Source organism: Salvelinus alpinus, chromosome 11 (assembly GCF_045679555.1).
Source record: "Salvelinus alpinus chromosome 11, SLU_Salpinus.1, whole genome shotgun sequence".
Taxonomy (NCBI): domain Eukaryota; kingdom Metazoa; phylum Chordata; class Actinopteri; order Salmoniformes; family Salmonidae; genus Salvelinus; species Salvelinus alpinus.
The window spans coordinates 73,979,718-74,000,346 of NC_092096.1; the positions used below are offsets into that span (position 1 = coordinate 73,979,718).

The 20,629-nt window shown below is 44.1% G+C and overlaps 1 protein-coding gene across 1 annotated transcript in view; it reads left to right on the forward strand.

Annotated features, from left to right (window-relative positions):
• Positions 1 to 13,366: 13,366 nt before the first annotated feature.
• Positions 13,367 to 20,629, forward strand: part of LOC139533376 (uncharacterized) — a 59,399-nt gene continuing 52,136 nt past the window's right edge. The window contains exons 1-4 of the mRNA XM_071331422.1: positions 13,367 to 13,494; positions 14,605 to 14,668; positions 17,369 to 17,407; positions 17,702 to 17,749. Of these exons, the coding sequence (XP_071187523.1) occupies positions 13,424 to 13,494; positions 14,605 to 14,668; positions 17,369 to 17,407; positions 17,702 to 17,749 (222 nt within the window). The 5' untranslated portion in view covers positions 13,367 to 13,423. The remainder of the gene's footprint in view (positions 13,495 to 14,604; positions 14,669 to 17,368; positions 17,408 to 17,701; positions 17,750 to 20,629) is intronic.

The following is a 20,629-nucleotide window of genomic DNA, read 5'->3' on the forward strand; positions in this document are numbered from 1 at the left end:
AATATCAATGTTCATATGTTTTTTTGTATCATTAGGGGGGAGGGGGGTACTGTCACGCCCTGACCTTAGGGGGGGGTACTGTCACGCCCTGACCTTTGGGGATGGGGTACTGTCACGCCCTGACCTTAGGGGGGGGGGGGTACTGTCACGTCCTGACCTGGGGGGGGGGGGGGGGGTACTGTCACGCCCTGACCTTGGGGGGGTACTGACCTTAGAGAGACTTTTTATGTCTCTATTTGGTTGGTCAGGGTGTGATTTGGGGTGGGCATTCTATGTTTTTCTTTTTCTATGATTTTGTATTTCTATGTTTTGGCCGGGTTTGGTTCTCAATCAGGGACAGCTGTCTATCGTTGTGTCTGATTGGGAACCATACTTAGGTAGCCCTTTTTCCCTCCTTTCAGTGTGGGAAGTTGTCTTTGTTTGTGGCACTATAGCCCTTAAGCTTCACGGTTGTTTTGTATTGTTGATTGTTTTTGTCGGCGTCATCCTAAATAAAAGGAATATGTACGCTCACCACGCTGTGCTTTGGTCCACTTCATTCGACGGCCGTGACACATGCGTCCATGTGTTCACACCAATATCTGTCTGTTGCTGTAATATCATAGAGGAAAACAGCCAATAAGACATGATGGGCGTGTTCCACAACTAGGGTGAGGTGATGCTACAACCAATGGGAGAACTCTGTTGCTGTAATATCATAGAGGAAAACAGCCAATAAAACATGATGGGCGTGTTCCACAACTAGGGTGAGGTGATGCTACAACCAATGGGAGAACTCTGTTGCTTCAAGATGCGTTCATAGCCAAAGACAGTGTAAAGAAAAATTACGGCGCCGACATAATTAGAGCCACCGCCTGCATTGGGCTCCACTGCTCAGAGGGGCGGAGCACTGAGAGTTATGCTAATTACCTCCATCTACACAGGAAGTGTAGGTTGAAAGCTAATACAACGTACCATGTGCTAAGGTAAGCCACATTAAGCTCTTACAACGTACCATGTGGTAAGGTAAGTCACATTAAGCTCTTACAACGTACCATGTGGTAAGGTAAGCCACATTAAGCTATCACAACGTACCATGTGGTAAGGTAAGCTACATTAAGCTCTTACAACGTACCATGTGGTAAGGTAAGCCACATTAAGCTCTTACAACGTACCATGTGCTAAGGTAAGCCACATTAAGCTATCACAACGTACCATGTGCTAAGGTAAGCTACATTAAGCTATCACAACGTACCATGTGCTAAGGTAAGCCACATTAAGCTATCACAACGTACCATGTGCTAAGGTAAGCCACATTAAGCTATCACAACGTACCATGTGCTAAGGTAAGCTACATTAAGCTATCACAACGTACCATGTGCTAAGGTAAGCCACATTAAGCTATCACAACGTACCATGTGCTAAGGTAAGCCACATTAAGCTATCACAACGTACCATGTGGTAAGGTAAGCCACATTAAGCTATCACAACGTACCATGTGGTAAGGTAAGTCACATTAAGCTATCACAACGTACCATGTGCTAAGGTAAGCCACATTAAGCTATCACAACGTACCATGTGCTAAGGTAAGCCACATTAAGCTATCACAACGTACCATGTGGTAAGGTAAGCTACATTAAGCTATCACAACGTACCATGTGCTAAGGTAAGCCACATTAAGCTATCACAACGTACCATGTGCTAAGGTAAGCCACATTAAGCTATCACAACGTACCATGTGGTAAGGTAAGCCACATTAAGCTATCACAACGTACCATGTGCTAAGGTAAGCCACATTAAGCTATCACAACGTACCATGTGCTAAGGTAAGCCACATTAAGCTATCACAACGTACCATGTGGTAAGGTAAGCCACATTAAGCTATCACAACGTACCATGTGGTAAGGTAAGCCACATTAAGCTATCACAACGTACCATGTGCTAAGGTAAGCCACATTTTTTTATATTTTTTTTTATTTAACCTTTATTTAACCAGGTAGGCTAGTTGAGAACAAGTTCTCATTTACAATTGCGACCTGGCCAAGATAAAGCAAAGCAGTTCGACACATACAACAACACATAGTTACACATGGAGTAAAACAAACATATAGTCAATGATACAGTGAAAAAAAATAAGTCTATATACAATGTGAGCAAGTGAGGTGAGATAAGGGAGGTGAAGGCAAACAAATATATGTATAAATAAATAAAAATATAAAAAGGCCATGGAGGCGAAGTGAATACAACACAGCAAGTAAAATAAAAACTAAAAACACTGGAATGGTTGGTTTGCAGTGGAAGAAAGCGCAAAGTAGAGACAGAAATAATGGGGTGCAAAGGAGCAAAATAAATAAATAAATACAGTAGGTAAAGAGGTAGTTGTTTGGGCTAAATTATAGATGGGCTATGTACAGGTGCAGTAATCTATGAGCTGCTCTGACAGCTGGTGCTTAAAGCTAGTGAGGGAGATAAGTGTTTCCAGTTTCAGAGATTTTTGTAGTTCGTTCCAGTCATTGGCAGCAGAGAACTGGAAGGAGAGGCGTCCAAAGGAAGAATTGGTTTTGGGGGTGACTAGAGAGATATACCTGCTGGAGCGCGTGCTACAGGTAGGTGCTGCTATGGTGACCAGCGAGCTGAGATAAGGAGGGACTTTACCTAGCAGGGTCTTGTAGATGACCTGGAACCAGTGGGTTTGGCGACGAGTATGAAGCGAGGGCCAGCCAACGAGAGTGTACAGGTCGCAGTGGTGGGTAGTATATGGGGCTTTGGTGACAAAACGGATGGCACTGTGATAGACTGCATCCAATTTATTGAGTAGGGTTTTGGAGGCTATTTTGTAAATGACATCACCGAAGTCGAGGATTGGTAGGATGGTCAGTTTTACAAGGGTATGTTTGGCAGCATGAGTAAAGGATGCTTTGTTGCGGAATAGGAAGCCAATTCTAGATTTGACTTTGGATTGGAGATGTTTGATGTGAGTCTGGAAGGAGAGTTTACAGTCTAACCAGACACCTAGGTATTTGTAGTTGTCCACATATTCTAAGTCAGAGCCGTCCAGAGTAGTGATGTTGGACAGGCGGGCAGGTGCAGGCAGCGATCGGTTGAAGAGCATGCATTTAGTAAGCTATTAAGCTATCACAACGTACCATGTGGTAAGGTAAGCCACATTAAGCTATCACAATGTACCATGTGGTAAGGTAAGCCACATTAAGCTATCACAACGTACCATGTGGTAAGGTAAGCTACATTAAGCTATCACAACGTACCATGTGGTAAGGTAAGCCACATTAAGCTCTTACAACGTACCATGTGGTAAGGTAAGCCACATTAAGCTATCACAACGTACCATGTGCTAAGGTAATTGTCATTAAGTTATTTCCATGTGGTAAGGTAAGCCACATTAAGCTATCACAACGTACTATGTGGTAAGGTAAGCCACATTAGGCTCTTACAACGTACCATGTGGTAAGGTAAGTAACATTAAGCTCTTACAACGTACCATGTGGTAAGGTAAGCCACATTAAGCTATCACAACGTACCATGTGGTAAGGTAAGCCACATTAAACTATTACAACGTACCATGTGGTAAGGTAATCCACATTAAAACACATGTTTTTTCTTTGCGTTATCTTTTACCAGATCTATTGTGTTATATTCTCCTACATTCATTTCAAATTTCAAAGTGTTTCCTTTCAAATAGTATCCAGAATATGCATATCCTTGCTTCAGGTCCTGAGCTACAGTGTCACGCTCTGACCTTAGAGATCCTTTTTATGTCTCTATTTTGGTTGGTCAGGGTGTGAGTTAGGGTGGGCATTCTATGTTTTGTTCTGTGTGTTGTATTTCTATGTGTTTGGCCTGGTATGGTTCCCAATCAGAGGCAGCTGTCTATCGTTGTCTCTGATTGAGAACCATACTTAGGTAGCCTGTTCCCACCTGTGTTTGTGGGTGGTTGTTTTCTGTTTTGTGTTGTTGCACCTTGCAGAACTGTTTGTTTGTCGTTTATTTGTAATTTTTTTCAAGTATTCGTATTTATTAAAAGTATTATGAATACTTACCACGCTGCACCTTGGTCTTCTCGTTCTCCCGACAACAGCCGTTACATACAGGCAGTTAGATTTGGGTTTGTCATTTTAGGCGGAAATAGAAAAAAATGGTCCGATCCTTTTAAGCAATTTAACACGGGATAGCATGACTAGTGCAGGGTGAGCTGTACACAGTGGACTTCCTGCTAGGGTACACCGCCTCAGTGGTAACAGTGGACTTCCTGCTAGGGTACACCACCTCAGTGGTAACAGTGGACTTCCTGCTAGGGTACACCACTTCAGTGGTAACAGTGAACTTCCTGCTAGGGTACACCACCTCAGTGCTAACAGTGGACTTCCTGCTAGGGTACACCACCTCAGTGCTAACAGTGGACTTCCTGCTAGGGTACACCACCTCAGTGCTAACAGTGGACTTCCTGCTAGGGTACACCGCCTCAGTGCTAACAGTGGACTTCCTGCTAGGGTACACCGCCTCAGTGCTAACAGTGGACTTCCTGCTAGGGTACACCACCTCAGTGCTAACAGTGGACTTCCTGCTAGGGTACACCGCCTCAGTGCTAACAGTGGACTTCCTGCTAGGGTACACCACCTCAGTGCTAACAGTGGACTTCCTGCTAGGGTACACCACCTCAGGGCTAACAGTGGACTTCCTGCTAGGGTACACCGCCTCAGTGCTAACAGTGGACTTCCTGCTAGGGTACACCGCCTCAGTGCTAACAGTGGACTTCCTGCTAGGGTACACCACCTCAGTGCTAACAGTGGACTTCCTGCTAGGGTACACCGCCTCAGTGCTAACAGTGGACTTCCTGCTAGGGTACACCGCCTCAGTGCTAACAGTGGACTTCCTGCTAGGGTACACCACCTCAGTGCTAACAGTGGACTTCCTGCTAGGGTACACCACCTCAGTGCTAACAGTGGACTTCCTGCTAGGGTACACCGCCTCAGTGCTAACAGTGGACTTCCTGCTAGGGTACACCGCCTCAGTGGTAACAGTGGACTTCCTGCTAGGGTACACCGCCTCAGTGCTAACAGTGGACTTCCTGCTAGGGTACACCGCCTCAGTGCTAACAGTGGACTTCCTGCTAGGGTACACCGCCTCAGTGCTAACAGTGGACTTCCTGCTAGGGTACACCACCTCAGTGCTAACAGTGGACTTCCTACTAGGGTACACCGCCTCAGTGCTAACAGTGGACTTCCTGCTAGGGTACACCGCCTCAGTGCTAACAGTGGACTTCCTGCTTGGGTAAACCACCTCAGTGCTAACAGTGGACTTCCTGCTAGGGTACACCACCTCAGTGCTAACAGTGGACCTCCTGGTAGGGTACACCACCTCAGTGCTAACAGTGGACTTCCTGCTAGGGTACACCACCTCAGTGCTAACAGTGGACTTCCTGCTAGGGTAAACCACCTCAGTGCTAACAGTGGACTTCCTGCTAGGGTAAACCACCTCAGTGCTAACAGTGGACTTCCTGCTAGGGTACACCGCCTCAGTGCTAACAGTATAAATCTGGTTCATAGGTTACATGATTGCTGCATACAATAGCTGTAAGATCAGCAGAGGCATTCAGGGCAGTAAGACGGACATAAATTAGGTTACTTACATTGTGTCTACCAACGCCCCTCAGATAATGTACATTTGCTAAAGCATTATCATGACTCAACGACACAATGGTAGAGATTTAACTGAGCTGGGCTTGAGTCATTGATAAGTCATGGTCTCAACACAGCCTTATAATGCTGTGAAAGGGTCCAGGATCCTGCAGGATTCGGGTGGATCCCATCCTCCTTATAAAATGTGCTTTTGTTTCCAAAAGGTATCGAAGTTGTCAACAACCTTTACACGCAGTGATCTGCAATAATCACGAAGCCAGCTGTGAAGAGAAAGAATCCTGCTAAAGCGTTCAATGCCTCGATTCAGACATTCAGAAGGTCTCTGAACCCATCGTATCCCTCTGCACAGGGACGGATATGATGTACTTTGTTAGGGTCTAGCAGAAAGTCAATAAGCTCTCAGTTTCAACTGTTCAGAACTGACCTTCAAAATGTCATTAAAACCCACATGGACTGCGATAGAATCAATGTCCATGTCCCGATGTAGTACATTCAGGAGCAGCTTAGTAATGTCATTAAAACCCACATGTCCTGGTGTAGTACATTCAGGAGCAGCTTAGTAATGTCATTAAAACCCACATGTCCTGGTGTATTACATTCAGGAGCAGCTTAGTAATGTCATTAAAACCCACATGTCCTGGTGTAGTACATTCAGGAGCAGCTTAGTAATGTCATTAAAACCCACATGTCCTGGTGTATTACATTCAGGAACAGCTTAGTAATGTCATTAGAACCCACATGGACTACGATAGAATCAATGTCCATGTCCTGATGTAGTCCATTCAGGAGCAGCTTAGTAATGTCATTAAAACCCACATGTCCTGGTGTAGTACATTCAGGAGCAGCTTAGTAATGTCATTAAAACCCACATGTCCTGGTGTAGTACATTCAGGAGCAGCTTAGTAATGTCATTAAAACCCACATGTCCTGGTGTAGTACATTCAGGAGCAGCTTAGTAATGTCATTAAAACCCACATGTCCTGGTGTAATACATTCAGGAACAGCTTAGTAATGTCATTAAAACCCACATGTCCTGGTGTAGTACATTCAGGAGCAGCTTAGTATCGTCATTAAAACCCACATGTCCTGGTGTAGTACATTCAGGAGCAGCTTAGTAATGTCATTAAAACCCACATGTCCTGGTGTAGTACATTCAGGAGCAGCTTAGTAATGTCATTAAAACCCACATGTCCTGGTGTAGTACATTCAGGAGCAGCTTAGTAATGTCATTAAAACCCACATGTCCTGGTGTAGTACATTCAGGAGCAGCTTAGTAATGTCATTAAAACCCACATGTCCTGGTGTAGTACATTCAGGAGCAGCTTAGTAATGTCATTAAAACCCACATGTCCTGGTGTAGTACATTCAGGAGCAGCTTAGTAATGTCATTAAAACCCAAATGTCCTGGTGTAGTACATTCAGGAGCAGCTTAGTAATGTCATTAAAACCCACATGTCCTGGTGTAGTACATTCAGGAGCAGCTTAGTAATGTCATTAAAACCCACATGTCCTGGTGTAGTACATTCAGGAGCAGCTTAGTAATGTCATTAAAACCCAAATGTCCTGGTGTAGTACATTCAGGAGCAGCTTAGTAATGTCATTAAAACCCACATGTCCTGGTGTAGTACATTCAGGAGCAGCTTAGTAATGTCATTAAAACCCACATGTCCTGGTGTAGTACATTCAGGAGCAGCTTAGTAATGTCATTAAAACCCACATGTCCTGGTGTAATACATTCAGGAACAGCTTAGCAATGTCATTAAAACCCACATGTCCTGGTGTAGTACATTCAGGAGCAGCTTAGTAATGTCATTAAAACCCACATGTCCTGGTGTAGTACATTCAGGAGCAGCTTAGTAATGTCATTAAAACCCACATGTCCTGGTGTAGTACATTCAGGAGCAGCTTAGTAATGTCATTAAAACCCACGTGGACTACAATAGAATCCATGTCCTGGTGTAGTCCATTCAGGAGCAGCTTAGTAATGTCATTAGAACCCACATGGACTACGATAGAATCAATGTCCATGTCCTGATGTAGTCCATTCAGGAGCAGCTTAGTAAATTCATTAAAACCCACATGAACTACAATAGAATCAATGTCAATGTCCTGGTGTAGTCCATTCAGGAGCAGCTTAGTAATGTCATTAAAACCCACATGTCCTGGCGTAGTACGTTCAGGAGCAGCTTAGTAATGTCATTAAAACCCTCATGGACTACAATAGAATCTATGTCCATGTCCTGGTGTAGTCCATTCAGGAGCAGCTTAGTAATGTCATTAAAACCCTCATGGACTACAATAGAATCTATGTCCATGTCCTGGTGTAGTCCATTCAGGAGCAGCTTAGTAATGTCATTAAAACCCTCATGGACTACAATAGAATCTATGTCCATGTCCTGGTGTAGTCCATTCAGGAGCAGCTTAGTAATGTCATTAAAACCCACATGGACTACAATAGAATCTATGTCCATGTCCTGGTGTAGTCCATTCAGGAGCAGCTTAGTAATGTCATTAAAACCCTCATGGACTACAATAGAATCTATGTCCATGTCCTGGTGTAGTCCATTCAGGAGCAGCTTAGTAATGTCATTAAAACCCACATGGACTACAATAGAATCTATGTCCATGTCCTGGTGTAGTCCATTCAGGAGCAGCTTAGTAATGTCATTAGAACCCACATGGACTACGATAGAATCAATGTCCATGTCCTGATGTAGTCCATTCAGGAGCAGCTTAGTAAATTCATTAGAACCCACATGGACTACAATAGAATCTATGTCCATGTCCTGGTGTAATACATTTAGGAACAGCTTAGTAATGTCATTAAAACCCACATGTCCTGGCGTAGTACGTTCAGGAGCAGCTTAGTAATGTCATTAAAACCCTCATGGACTACGATTTAATCAATGTCCATGTCCTGGTGTAGTACATTCAGGAGCAGCTTAGTAATGTCATTTACTCCAGCTCCGGATTAGGACATTGTATTTGCACCAGGAACAGTCACATTTCTAATTCTTACCATGGAGCTGCCCAAAATCACGACTGGTGAAAAGGACGAGGAAATCCGCCCACTCCTACACTTCACAGGATGGTGCAGGCCTCCGACAGATGGAGAAGCCCCTACCCTTCACAGGATGGTGCAGGCCTCCGACAGATGGAGAACCCCCTACACTTCACAGGATGGTGCAGGCTTCCGACAGATGGAGAAGCTCGATCCAGAGCTGGGACAGAAGGTTGCCGCGGACACAGGTACGCCCAGCGACAAAGGTGCAGGAAGATCAGGCTCCAGGGCGGCAAAACTAATTGTTGTTTGTTTCCGCTCCGGGCCTCTCGTTGGGAGTGTAGACTCTCTTAGGCTTCCACACCTCGTGACATGCAACCATCGTTGATTGTCATGCTTCTCTTGCTTTGCTCCTTCGACTCCGCTTTCAGATCGGGGAGGAGAGGCTGGAGGGGCAGGAGATGGCTCCCCTGAGGAATGAACTCCGGGCAACACCGGCCAGTCGGATAACGACAAACGACAAGACGGAGATGCATCCAACATGCGTGAACGCCGACCAGCCACCGGTTTAGAAAAGGTCAACATTCCACAAAAGGTCAACATTCCACAACAGGTCAACATTCCAAGCGACCTCAAGCCTATAATCCTCGGCAAGCAAACAATTACCGCTTTGGAACTCTGCGTGATCAGTTTGTCCTGAAACAAAGCGTAGTAGATACAACTCCTGCCACATTGGAACTCTGAGTGATCCAGTTTGTCCTGGGTGTGTTCTAGAGGTTTGTGTTTTCTAGAGGACAAACAGAGACAGGACACTATAATACAGGGAGAAACAGAGACAGGACACTACAATACAGGGAGAAACAGAGACAGGACACTACAATACAGGGAGAAACAGAGACAGGACACTACAATACAGGGAGAAACAGAGACAGGACACTACAATACAGGGAGAAACAGAGACAGGACAAACACTATAATACAGGGAGAAACAGAGACAGGACACTACAATACAGGGAGAAACAGAGACAGGACACTATAATACAAGGAGAAACAGAGACAGGACACTACAATACAGGGAGAAACAGAGACAGGACACTACAATACAGGGAGAAACAGAGACAGGACACTACAATACAGGGAGAAACAGAGACAGGACACTACAATACAGGGAGAAACAGAGACAGGACACTACAATACAGGGAGAAACAGAGACAGGACACTAGAATACAGGGAGAAACCGGTTGCGACCCTATCCAAGAGTGGACACTCACCTTAGTGGGCACTTCTGCCATGTTAGGTTATTTAACTGTAAACACACTGGTACTAAACTAAACCCAGTTAACAAGACGCTGAACAGACCTGACACACTCACACAGCTATCAGCAGACACGTACAGGAAGACGCTGAACAGACCTGACACACTCACACAGCTATAAACAGACACGACAGACAACAAACAGGAAGAGAGTGGTAGTAGTTAACTTCCCACTAAAACTCTTTAGGTCTCTGCATCAACATTCACTAACATTAATAAACCTCCTCATCGCGGTAGCTTCTGGTGCTGAGCATGAAGAAGAGAGGAGGGGCAGAGACCTGCCCAGGTACCGCAGTTGAAAATTACCTGGATAAAACTGTAACTTTTTACAGAAATGGTGAGTAATTTCTGTCCCTAGAAAAGGCGACCCATTTGAGACGTAGTTCCTAAAATGTACACCAGTTTGGACGAGTTCCTACAATGTACACATAATAAGTTGCATGGACTCACTCTGTGTGCCATAATAGTGTTTAACATAATTTATGAATGACTACTACATCTCTGTACCACACACACAATTATCTGTAAGGTCCCTCAGTCCAGCAGTGAATTTCAAACACAGATTCAACCACAAAGACCAAGGAGATTTTCCAATTCCTCGCAAAGAAAGGCACCTATTGGTAAATGGGTAAAAATGAAAAAGCAGACATTGAATATCCCTTTGAGTTATCAATTACACTTTGGATGGTGTATCAATACACCCAGCCACTACAAAGATACCACATTCACTAAACTCAGTTGCCGGAGAGGAAGGAAACCGCTCAGGGATTTCACCATGAAGCCAATGGTGACTTTAAAACAGTTACAGAGTTGAATGGCTGTGATAGGAGAAAACTGAGGATGGATCAACAGCATTGTTACTCAACAATACAAACCTAAATGACAGAGTGAAAAGAATGAAGCCTGTAGAGAATAGAGCTATTCCAAAACATGCATCCTGTTTGCAGTAAGGCACTTAAGTAGAACAGAAAAAAAATTGGCTAATTAACTTTATGTCCTGAATAGAAAGTGTTATGTTTGAGGCAAATCCAACACATCAATGAATATCACTATATACACGGCTCGTCCAACATCTCAATCCAAATTCATGGCCATCAATATGGAGTTGGTCCCCCCTTTGCTGCTATAACAGCCTCCACTCTTCTGGGAAGGCTTTCCACTAGATGTTGGAACATTGCTGCTATAACAGCCTCCACTCTTCTGGGAAGGCTTTCCACTAGACGTTGGAAGATTGCTGCTATAACAGCCTCCACTCTTCTGGGAAGGCTTTCCACTAGATGATGGAACATTGCTGCTATAATAGCCTCCACTCTTCTGGGAAGGCTTCCACTAGATGTTGGAACATTGCTGCTGTAACAGCCTCCACTCTTCTGGGAAGGCTTTCCACTAGATGTTGGAACATTGCTGCTATAACAGCCTCCACTCTTCTGGGAAGGCTTTCCACTAGATGTTGGAACATTGCTGCTATAACAGCCTCCACTCTTCTAGATGTTGGAACATTGCTGCTGTAACAGCCTCCACTCTTCTGGGAAGGCTTTCCACTAGATGATGGAACATTGCTGCTATAATAGCCTCCACTCTTCTGGGAAGGCTTTCCACTAGATGTTGGAACATTGCTGCTGTAACAGCCTCCACTCTTCTGGGAAGGCTTTCCACTAGATGTTGGAACATTGCTGCTATAACAGCCTCCACTCTTCTGGGAAGGCTTTCCACTAGATGTTGGAACATTGCTGCTATAACATCCGCCACTCTTCTAGATGTTGGAACATTGCTGCGGGAACACACTTTACCGTTGGCACTATGCATTCGGGTAACGTTCTCCTGGCATTTGCCGAACCCAGATTTGTTAGTCGGACTGCCAGATGGTGAAGCGTTATTCATCACTCCAGAGAACACATTTCCATCACTGCTCCAGTCCAATGGCGGCTAGCTTTACTCCCCTCCAGCCGACGCTTGGAATTGCATGGAAACCCATTTCATGAAGCTCCCGACGAACAGTTATTGTGCTGACGTTGCTTCTAGAGGCAGTTTGGAACTCGGTAGTGAGAGTTGCAACCGAGAACAGACGATTTTTACGCGCTTCAGCACTCGACGGTCCCGTTCTGTGAGCTTGTGTGGCCTACCACTTCGCGGCTGAGCCGTTGTTGCTCCTAGACGTTTCCGCATCACAATAACAGCACTTACAGTTGACCGGGGCAGTTGACCGGGGCAGTTGACCGGGGCAGCTCTAGCAGGACAGAAATGTAAAGAACTGACTTTTTGGAAAGGTGACATTAAATGACGGTGCCACGTGGAAAGTCCCTGAGATCTTCAGTACAGGCCATTCTACTGCCAATGTTTGTCTTTGGAGATTACACGACTGTGTGCTAGATTTTATACACCTGTCAGCAACGGGTGTGGCTGAAATAGCCAAATCCATTATTTTGAAGGGTTGTCCACATACTGTACCTGTGTTTATCCAGTGTATATATACACACAGGCCACTTGATTTATAGTGGATCTGGTTCTGGATACATTTGTAACAAAAAGGGCATTTTCATAGACCTGAAAGCCATATCAGTGATTATTGCCACAAAGCAGGTTAAACTGTTTTGATAAAAATAGTGTAGTTATTAGTGGTGTGTCTCATGGTTGTGAAAGGCTCATATTTAGCCTAGGTATAATTTCACCAGCCCTGAATTCATGATATTATTTCTGACTGTTTGAAATGCAGTGTATTTGACCTTTAATTGTACAAGAGAAAACTTTATTTAAAAAAAAATCTAGATATTCAGTATATGGTGAATCGGCCATAAGTTTGAAAAAAAAAATAGATGTGATTTGTAGGCCATACCGCCTTGGACTAAATATTGCTATTAAAAATAAAATTATAATAATTATAATAATAGCCCAATAACACAATAATAATAATAATAACAACAATAATAGTTCATAGCCCAGTTATGTGTCTTCTGTTGTATTCTTCAAGTCAAAGACTTACTGTTCTGAGTAAGAAACTGTAAATCTAACTGAAGAATGTCATTGTCAAGTTGTGAAACGTGTTAATTACAGTTTGTGTTTAGTGTTTTTGTTTACATGATGAAAAATATCACATCAATTTAAAAAAATCAGTGTTCCTGACTTTCTGTCTAGTTTAAACTACATGACTATGGCTGGTCTACTGTTCCCACTCTGAACCACACCTCGCCCTGGGACACTTCATCAATCCCTTTATGACAATAACATCACTAACACCATGAAAAAACACATTCCTCAACGCCTCACCAAATCAACATCCTGTTATCCTGACAAGATAACAGGAAGACAGTAACAGAGGGCAGAATTGTGGTGAGAGAGAGAAAGAGAGAGAGGGATGCCCCTCTACCACAGAGCCCAGATCACACCTCCTCAAGGGTCTGTGATAAATAGGTCAGGATCGGCCCGTACGTCTCACACTCACTAGTAGTGTCTGGATAGGATACCTCAACCCTGATGGATTACCTTGCTGTGATATCAACTCAGACTTTTGGACAGATCTCTTTAACAAACAGACCAGGGGAAAGGTAAGAGAGAGATGATTGGTCGTTCAGACCACACTAACTAGACCAGGGGAAAGGTAAGAGAGAGATGATTGGTCGTTCAGACCACACTAACTAGACCAGGGGAAAGGTAAGAGAGAGATGATTGGTCGTTCAGACCACACTAACTAGACCAGGGGAAAGGTAAGCGAGAGATGATTGGTCGTTCAGACCACACTAACTAGACCAGGGGAAAGGTAAGAGAGAGATGATTGGTCGTTCAGACCACACTAACTATACTGAACTAAAATATAAATGCAACATGCAACAATTTCAACTATTTTACTGAGTTACAGACTCAGGTCAAATGACATAAATAAATTAGGCCCTAATCTATGGGTTTCATGACTGGGCAGGGGCGCAGCTATGGGTGGGCCTGGGAGGGCATAGGCCAGCCCACTGGGGAGCCAGGTCAACCCACTGGGGAGCCAGGCCCAGCCAATCAGAATTAGTTTTTCACCTCAAAAGGGCTTTATTACGGACAGAAATACTCCTCAGCACCCCCTGCCCCCTCAGACGATCCCACAGGTGAAGAAGCTGAATGTGGAGGTCCTGGGTTGGCGTGGTTACATGTGGTCTGCGATTGTGAGGCCGGTTGGACGTACTGTCAAATTCTCTAAAACAACGTGGTAGAGAAATGAATATTACATTCTCTGGCAACAGCTCTGGTGGACATTCCTGCAGTCAGCATTCCAATTACATGCTCCCTCAAAACTTGAGACATCTGTGGCATTGTGTTGTGATACAAAACTGCACATTTCAGAGTGGCCTTATATTGTCCCCAGCACAAGGTGCACCTGTGTAATGGCTTTGCTCTTTTAATCAGCTTCTTGATATGCCACACCTGTCAGGTGGATGGATTATCTTGGTAAAGGGGAAATGCTCACTAACAAGAATGTAAACAAATTTGTGCACCAAAAATTGAGAGAAATAAGCTTTTTGTGAATATGGAACATTTCTGGGATTTTTTATTTCAGCTCATGAAACATGGGACCAACACTTTACGTGTTGTGTTTCTATTTTAGTTCAGCATAGATCATAAGAAACCTTAACCATTCTCCAACTCTTCCCTCTGTACATGCTCCCTCCCTGCAGTAGAAGGATGGCGAGTGTGGGCCTTCTAACGTTCTGCCTGCTGGGAGCAGCTTTAACTAGTCCAGTAAGTACTGCAGGAAAACCTTACTGTTGTACAGAGTGGTGTAATGGACTGAATATGTGATAACCTAAAGAGCCAGTAACTTCTGCAGGAACACCTTACCTAGATAATGTAATCATGTATGAGACAATGTCATCACGTGTGTGAAAATAAAATGGAGAATAAGGCTCAACTAAAAAAGTTATTGGGTACCGAAGGACCTCTAGTCAGATGTTCTACTGTGGTGGACCTCTAGTCTAGATGTTCTACTGTGGTGGACCTCTAGTCTAGATGTTCTACTGTGGTGGACCTCTAGTCTAGATGTTCTACTGTGGTGGACCTCTAGTCTAGATGTTCTACTGTGGTGGACCTCTAGTCTAGATGTTCTACTGTGGTGGACCTCTAGTCTAGATGTTCTACTGTGGTGGTCCTCTAGTCTAGATGTTCTACTGTGGTGGTCCTCTAGTCTAGATGTTCTACTGTGGTGGACCTCTAGTCTAGATGTTCTACTGTGGTGGACCTCTAGTCTAGATGTTCTACTGTGGTGGACCTCTAGTCTAGATGTTCTACTGTGGTGGACCTCTAGTCTAGATGTTCTACTGTGGTGGACCTCTAGTCTAGATGTTCTACTGTGGTGGACCTCTAGTCTAGATGTTCTACTGTGGTGGACCTCTAGTCTAGATGTTCTACTGTGGTGGACCTCTAGTCTAGATGTTCTACTGTGGTGGACCTCTAGTCTAGATGTTCTACTGTGGTGGACCTCTAGTCTAGATGTTCTACTGTGGTGGACCTCTAGTCTAGATGTTCTACTGTGGTGGACCTCTAGTCAGATGTTCTACTGTGGTGGACCTCTAGTCTAGATGTTCTACTGTGGTGGACCTCTAGTCTAGATGTTCTACTGTGGTGGACCTCTAGTCAGATGTTCTACTGTGGTGGACCTCTAGTCTATATGTTCTACTGTGGTGGACCTCTAGTCTAGATGTTCTACTGTGGTGGACCTCTAGTCAGATGTTCTACTGTGGTGGACCTCTAGTCTAGATGTTCTACTGTGGTGGACCTCTAGTCTAGATGTTCTACTGTGGTGGACCTCTAGTCAGATGTTCTACTGTGGTGGACCTCTAGTCTATATGTTCTACTGTGGTGGACCTCTAGTCTAGATGTTCTACTGTGGTGGACCTCTAGTCTAGATGTTCTACTGTGGTGGACCTCTAGTCTAGATGTTCTACTGTGGTGGACCTCTAGTCTAGATGTTCTACTGTGGTGGACCTCTAGTCTAGATGTTCTACTGTGGTGGACCTCTAGTCTAGATGTTCTACTGTGGTGGACCTCTAGTCTAGATGTTCTACTGTGGTGGACCTCTAGTCTAGATGTTCTACTGTGGTGGACCTCTAGTCTAGATGTTCTACTGTGGTGGACCTCTAGTCTAGATGTTCTACTGTGGTGGACCTCTAGTCAGATGTTCTACTGTGGTGGACCTCTAGTCTAGATGTTCTACTGTGGTGGACCTCTAGTCAGATGTCCTACTGTGGTGGACCTCTAGTCTAGATGTTCTACTGTGGTGGACCTCTAGTCTAGATGTTCTACTGTGGTGGACCTCTAGTCTAGATGTTCTACTGTGGTGGTCCTCTAGTCTAGATGTTCTACTGTGGTGGACCTCTAGTCTATATGTTCTACTGTGGTGGACCTCTAGTCAGATGTTCTACTGTGGTGGACCTCTAGTCTAGATGTTCTACTGTGGTGGACCTCTAGTCTAGATGTTCTACTGTGGTGGACCTCTAGTCTAGATGTTCTACTGTGGTGGACCTCTAGTCTAGATGTTCTACTGTGGTGGACCTCTAGTCTAGATGTTCTACTGTGGTGGACCTCTAGTCTAGATGTTCTACTGTGGTGGACCTCTAGTCTATATGTTCTACTGTGGTGGACCTCTAGTCTAGATGTTCTACTGTGGTGGACCTCTAGTCTAGATGTTCTACTGTGGTGGACCTCTAGTCTAGATGTTCTACTGTGGTGGACCTCTAGTCTAGATGTTCTACTGTGGTGGACCTCTAGTCTAGATGTTCTACTGTGGTGGACCTCTAGTCTAGATGTTCTACTGTGGTGGTCCTCTAGTCTAGATGTTCTACTGTGGTGGACCTCTAGTCTAGATGTTCTACTGTGGTGGACCTCTAGTCTAGATGTTCTACTGTGGTGGACCTCTAGTCTAGATGTCCTACTGTGGTGGACCTCTAGTCTAGATGTTCTACTGTGGTGGACCTCTAGTCAGATGTTCTACTGTGGTGGACCTCTAGTCTAGATGTTCTACTGTGGTGGACCTCTAGTCTACATGTTCTACTGTGGTGGACCTCTAGTCTAGATGTTCTACTGTGGTGGACCTCTAGTCTAGATGTTCTACTGTGGTGGACCTCTAGTCTAGATGTTCTACTGTGGTGGACCTCTAGTCTAGATGTTCTACTGTGGTGGACCTCTAGTCTAGATGTTCTACTGTGGTTGACCTCTAGTCTAGATGTTCTACTGTGGTGGTCCTCTAGTCTAGATGTTCTACTGTGGTGGACCTCTAGTCTACATGTTCTACTGTGGTGGACCTCTAGTCTAGATGTTCTACTGTGGTGGACCTCTAGTCAGATGTCCTACTGTGTTGGATCTCTAGTCTACATGTTCTACTGTGTTGTCTGTGGTGGACCTCTAGTCTACATGTTCTACTGTGTTGTCTGTGGTGTTTTTCAGGTGTTCATGAGGGAGGAGTTGAATGGAACATTGTCTCAGGTGAGACTGACTAGACATTCTGACCTTTAACATAGACATTATTACATATTTTTTACTTTAATTAAATGTGTTGTTAGTCTGATCAGGTTCCCCAGTTTGGATTGTTTATCCTCACAGAGAGAGATGGTGTCTTTACTACCTGTCCTACTAAACTATCAATAATACACCGTTTATTACAACTGGTATAAATATGTTACTGGGGCATCAGGTAAACATTGAGTATTTATTTTACCTTTATTTAACCAGATACGTTGAGAACAGTTTCTCATTTATAATAACGACCTGACTTTACAGGTCCCTCAGTATGATGTCAGGGATGAGCTACTCCCTCAGAGAGAGATGGTGAGTTTCACCAGTCCATATTCTACATGTACCCTCCCTCCCCTGATGGTGAGTTACACCAGTCCATATTCTACATGTACCCTCCCCTGATGGTGAGTTTCACCAGTCCATATTCTACATGTACCCTCCCCTGATGGTGAGTTTCACCAGTCCATATTCTACATGTACCCTCCCCTGATGGTGAGTTACACCAGTCCATATTCTACATGTACCCTCCCCTGATGGTGAGTTTCACCAGTCCATATTCTACATGTACCCTCCCCTGATGGTGAGTTACACCAGTCCATATTCTACATGTACCCTCCCCTGATGGTGAGTTTCACCAGTCCATATTCTACATGTACCCTCCCCTGATGGTGAGTTTCACCAGTCCATATTCTACATGTACCCTCCCTCCCCTGATGGTGAGTTACACCAGTCCATATTCTACATGTACCCTCCCCTGATGGTGAGTTTCACCAGTCCATATTCTACATGTACCCTCCCTCCCCTGATGGTGAGTTACACCAGTCCATATTCTACATGTACCCTCCCCTGATGGTGAGTTACACCAGTCCATATTCTACATGTACCCTCCCCTAATGGTGAGTTTCACCAGTCCATATTCTACATGTACCCTCCCCTGATGGTGAGTTTCACCAGTCCATATTCTACATGTACCCTCCCCTGATGGTGAGTTAAACCAGTCCATATTCTACATGTACCCTCCCTCCCCTAATGGTGAGTTACACCAGTCCATATTCTACATGTACCCTCCCCTGATGGTGAGTTTCACCAGTCCATATTCTACATGTACCCTCCCCTGATGGTGAGTTAAACCAGTCCATATTCTACATGTACCCTCCCTCCCCTAATGGTGAGTTTCACCAGTCCATATTCTACATGTACCCTCCCCTAATGGTGAGTTACACCAGTCCATATTCTACATGTACCCTCCCCTGATGGTGAGTTTCACCAGTCCATATTCTACATGTACCCTCCCCTGATGGTGAGTTTCACCAGTCCATATTCTACATGTACCCTCCCCTGATGGTGAGTTTCACCAGTCCATATTCTACATGTACCCTCCCCTGATGGTGAGTTTCACCAGTCCATATTCTACATGTACCCTCCCCTGATGGTGAGTTAAACCAGTCCATATTCTACATGTACCCTCCCTCCCCTAATGGTGAGTTTCACCAGTCCATATTCTACATGTACCCTCCCCTAATGGTGAGTTACACCAGTCCATATTCTACATGTACCCTCCCCTTATGGTGAGTTTCACCAGTCCATATTCTACATGTACCCTCCCCTGATGGTGAGTTTCACCAGTCCATATTCTACATGTACCCTCCCCTGATGGTGAGTTTCACCAGTCCATATTCTACATGTACCCTCCCCTGATGGTGAGTTAAACCAGTCCATATTCTACATGTACCCTCCCTCCCCTAATGGTGAGTTTCACCAGTCCATATTCTACATGTACCCTCCCCTAATGGTGAGTTACACCAGTCCATATTCTACATGTACCCTCCCCTTATGGTGAGTTTCACCAGTCCATATTCTACATGTACCCTCCCCTGATGGTGAGTTTCACCAGTCCATATTCTACATGTACCCTCCCCTGATGGTGAGTTTCACCAGTCCATATTCTACATGACCCCCCCCCTAATGGTGAGTTTCACCAGTCCATATTCTACATGTACCCTCCCTCCCCTGATGGTGAGTTTCACCAGTCCATATTCTACATGTACCCTCCCTCCCCTGATGGTGAGTTTCACCAGTCCATATTCTACATGTACCTATATATGTATATATGCATTGCTCAGTTATATACAGACCCCTTTCTGTTATATATAGACCCCTTTCTGTTATATATAGACCCCTTTCTGTTATATATAGACCCCTTTCTGTTATATATAGACCCCTTTCTGTTATATATAGACCCCTTTCTGTTATATATAGACCCCTTTCTGTTATATACAGACCCCTTTCTGTTATATACAGACCCCTTTCTGTTATATATAGACCCCTTTCTGTTATATATAGACCCCTTTCTGTTATATATAGACCCCTTTCTGTTATATATAGACCCCTTTCTGTTATATACAGACCCCTTTCTGTTATATATAGACCCCTTTCTGTTATATATAGACCCCTTTCTGTTATATATAGACCCCTTTCTGTTATATATAGACCCCTTTCTGTTATATATAGACCCCTTTCTGTTATATATAGACCCCTTTCTGTTATATACAGACCCCTTTCTGTTATGTATAGACCCCTTTCTGTTATACACAGACCCCTTTCTGTTATATATAGACCCCTTTCTGTTATGTATAGACCCCTTTCTGTTATATATAGACCCCTTTCTGTTATATATAGACCCCTTTCTGTTATATATAGACCCCTTTCTGTTATATACAGACCCCTTTCTGTTATATACAGACCCCTTTCTGTTATATATAGACCCCTTTCTGTTATATACAGACCCCTTTCTGTTATGTATAGACCCCTTTCTGTTATATATAGACCCCTTTCTGTTATATATAGACCCCTTTCTGTTATATATAGACCCCTTTCTGTTATATACAGACCCCTTTCTGTTATATACAGACCCCTTTCTGTTATATATAGACCCCTTTCTGTTATATACAGACCCCTTTCTGTTATGTATAGACCCCTTTCTGTTATATACAGACCCCTTTCTGTTATGTATAGACCCCTTTCTGTTATATACAGACCCCTTTCTGTTATGTATAGACCCCTTTCTGTTATATATAGACCCCTTTCTGTTATATATAGACCCCTTTCTGTTATATACAGACCCCTTTCTGTTATGTATAGACCCCTTTCTGTTATATATAGACCCCTTTCTGTTATAAAGACTCCTTTCTG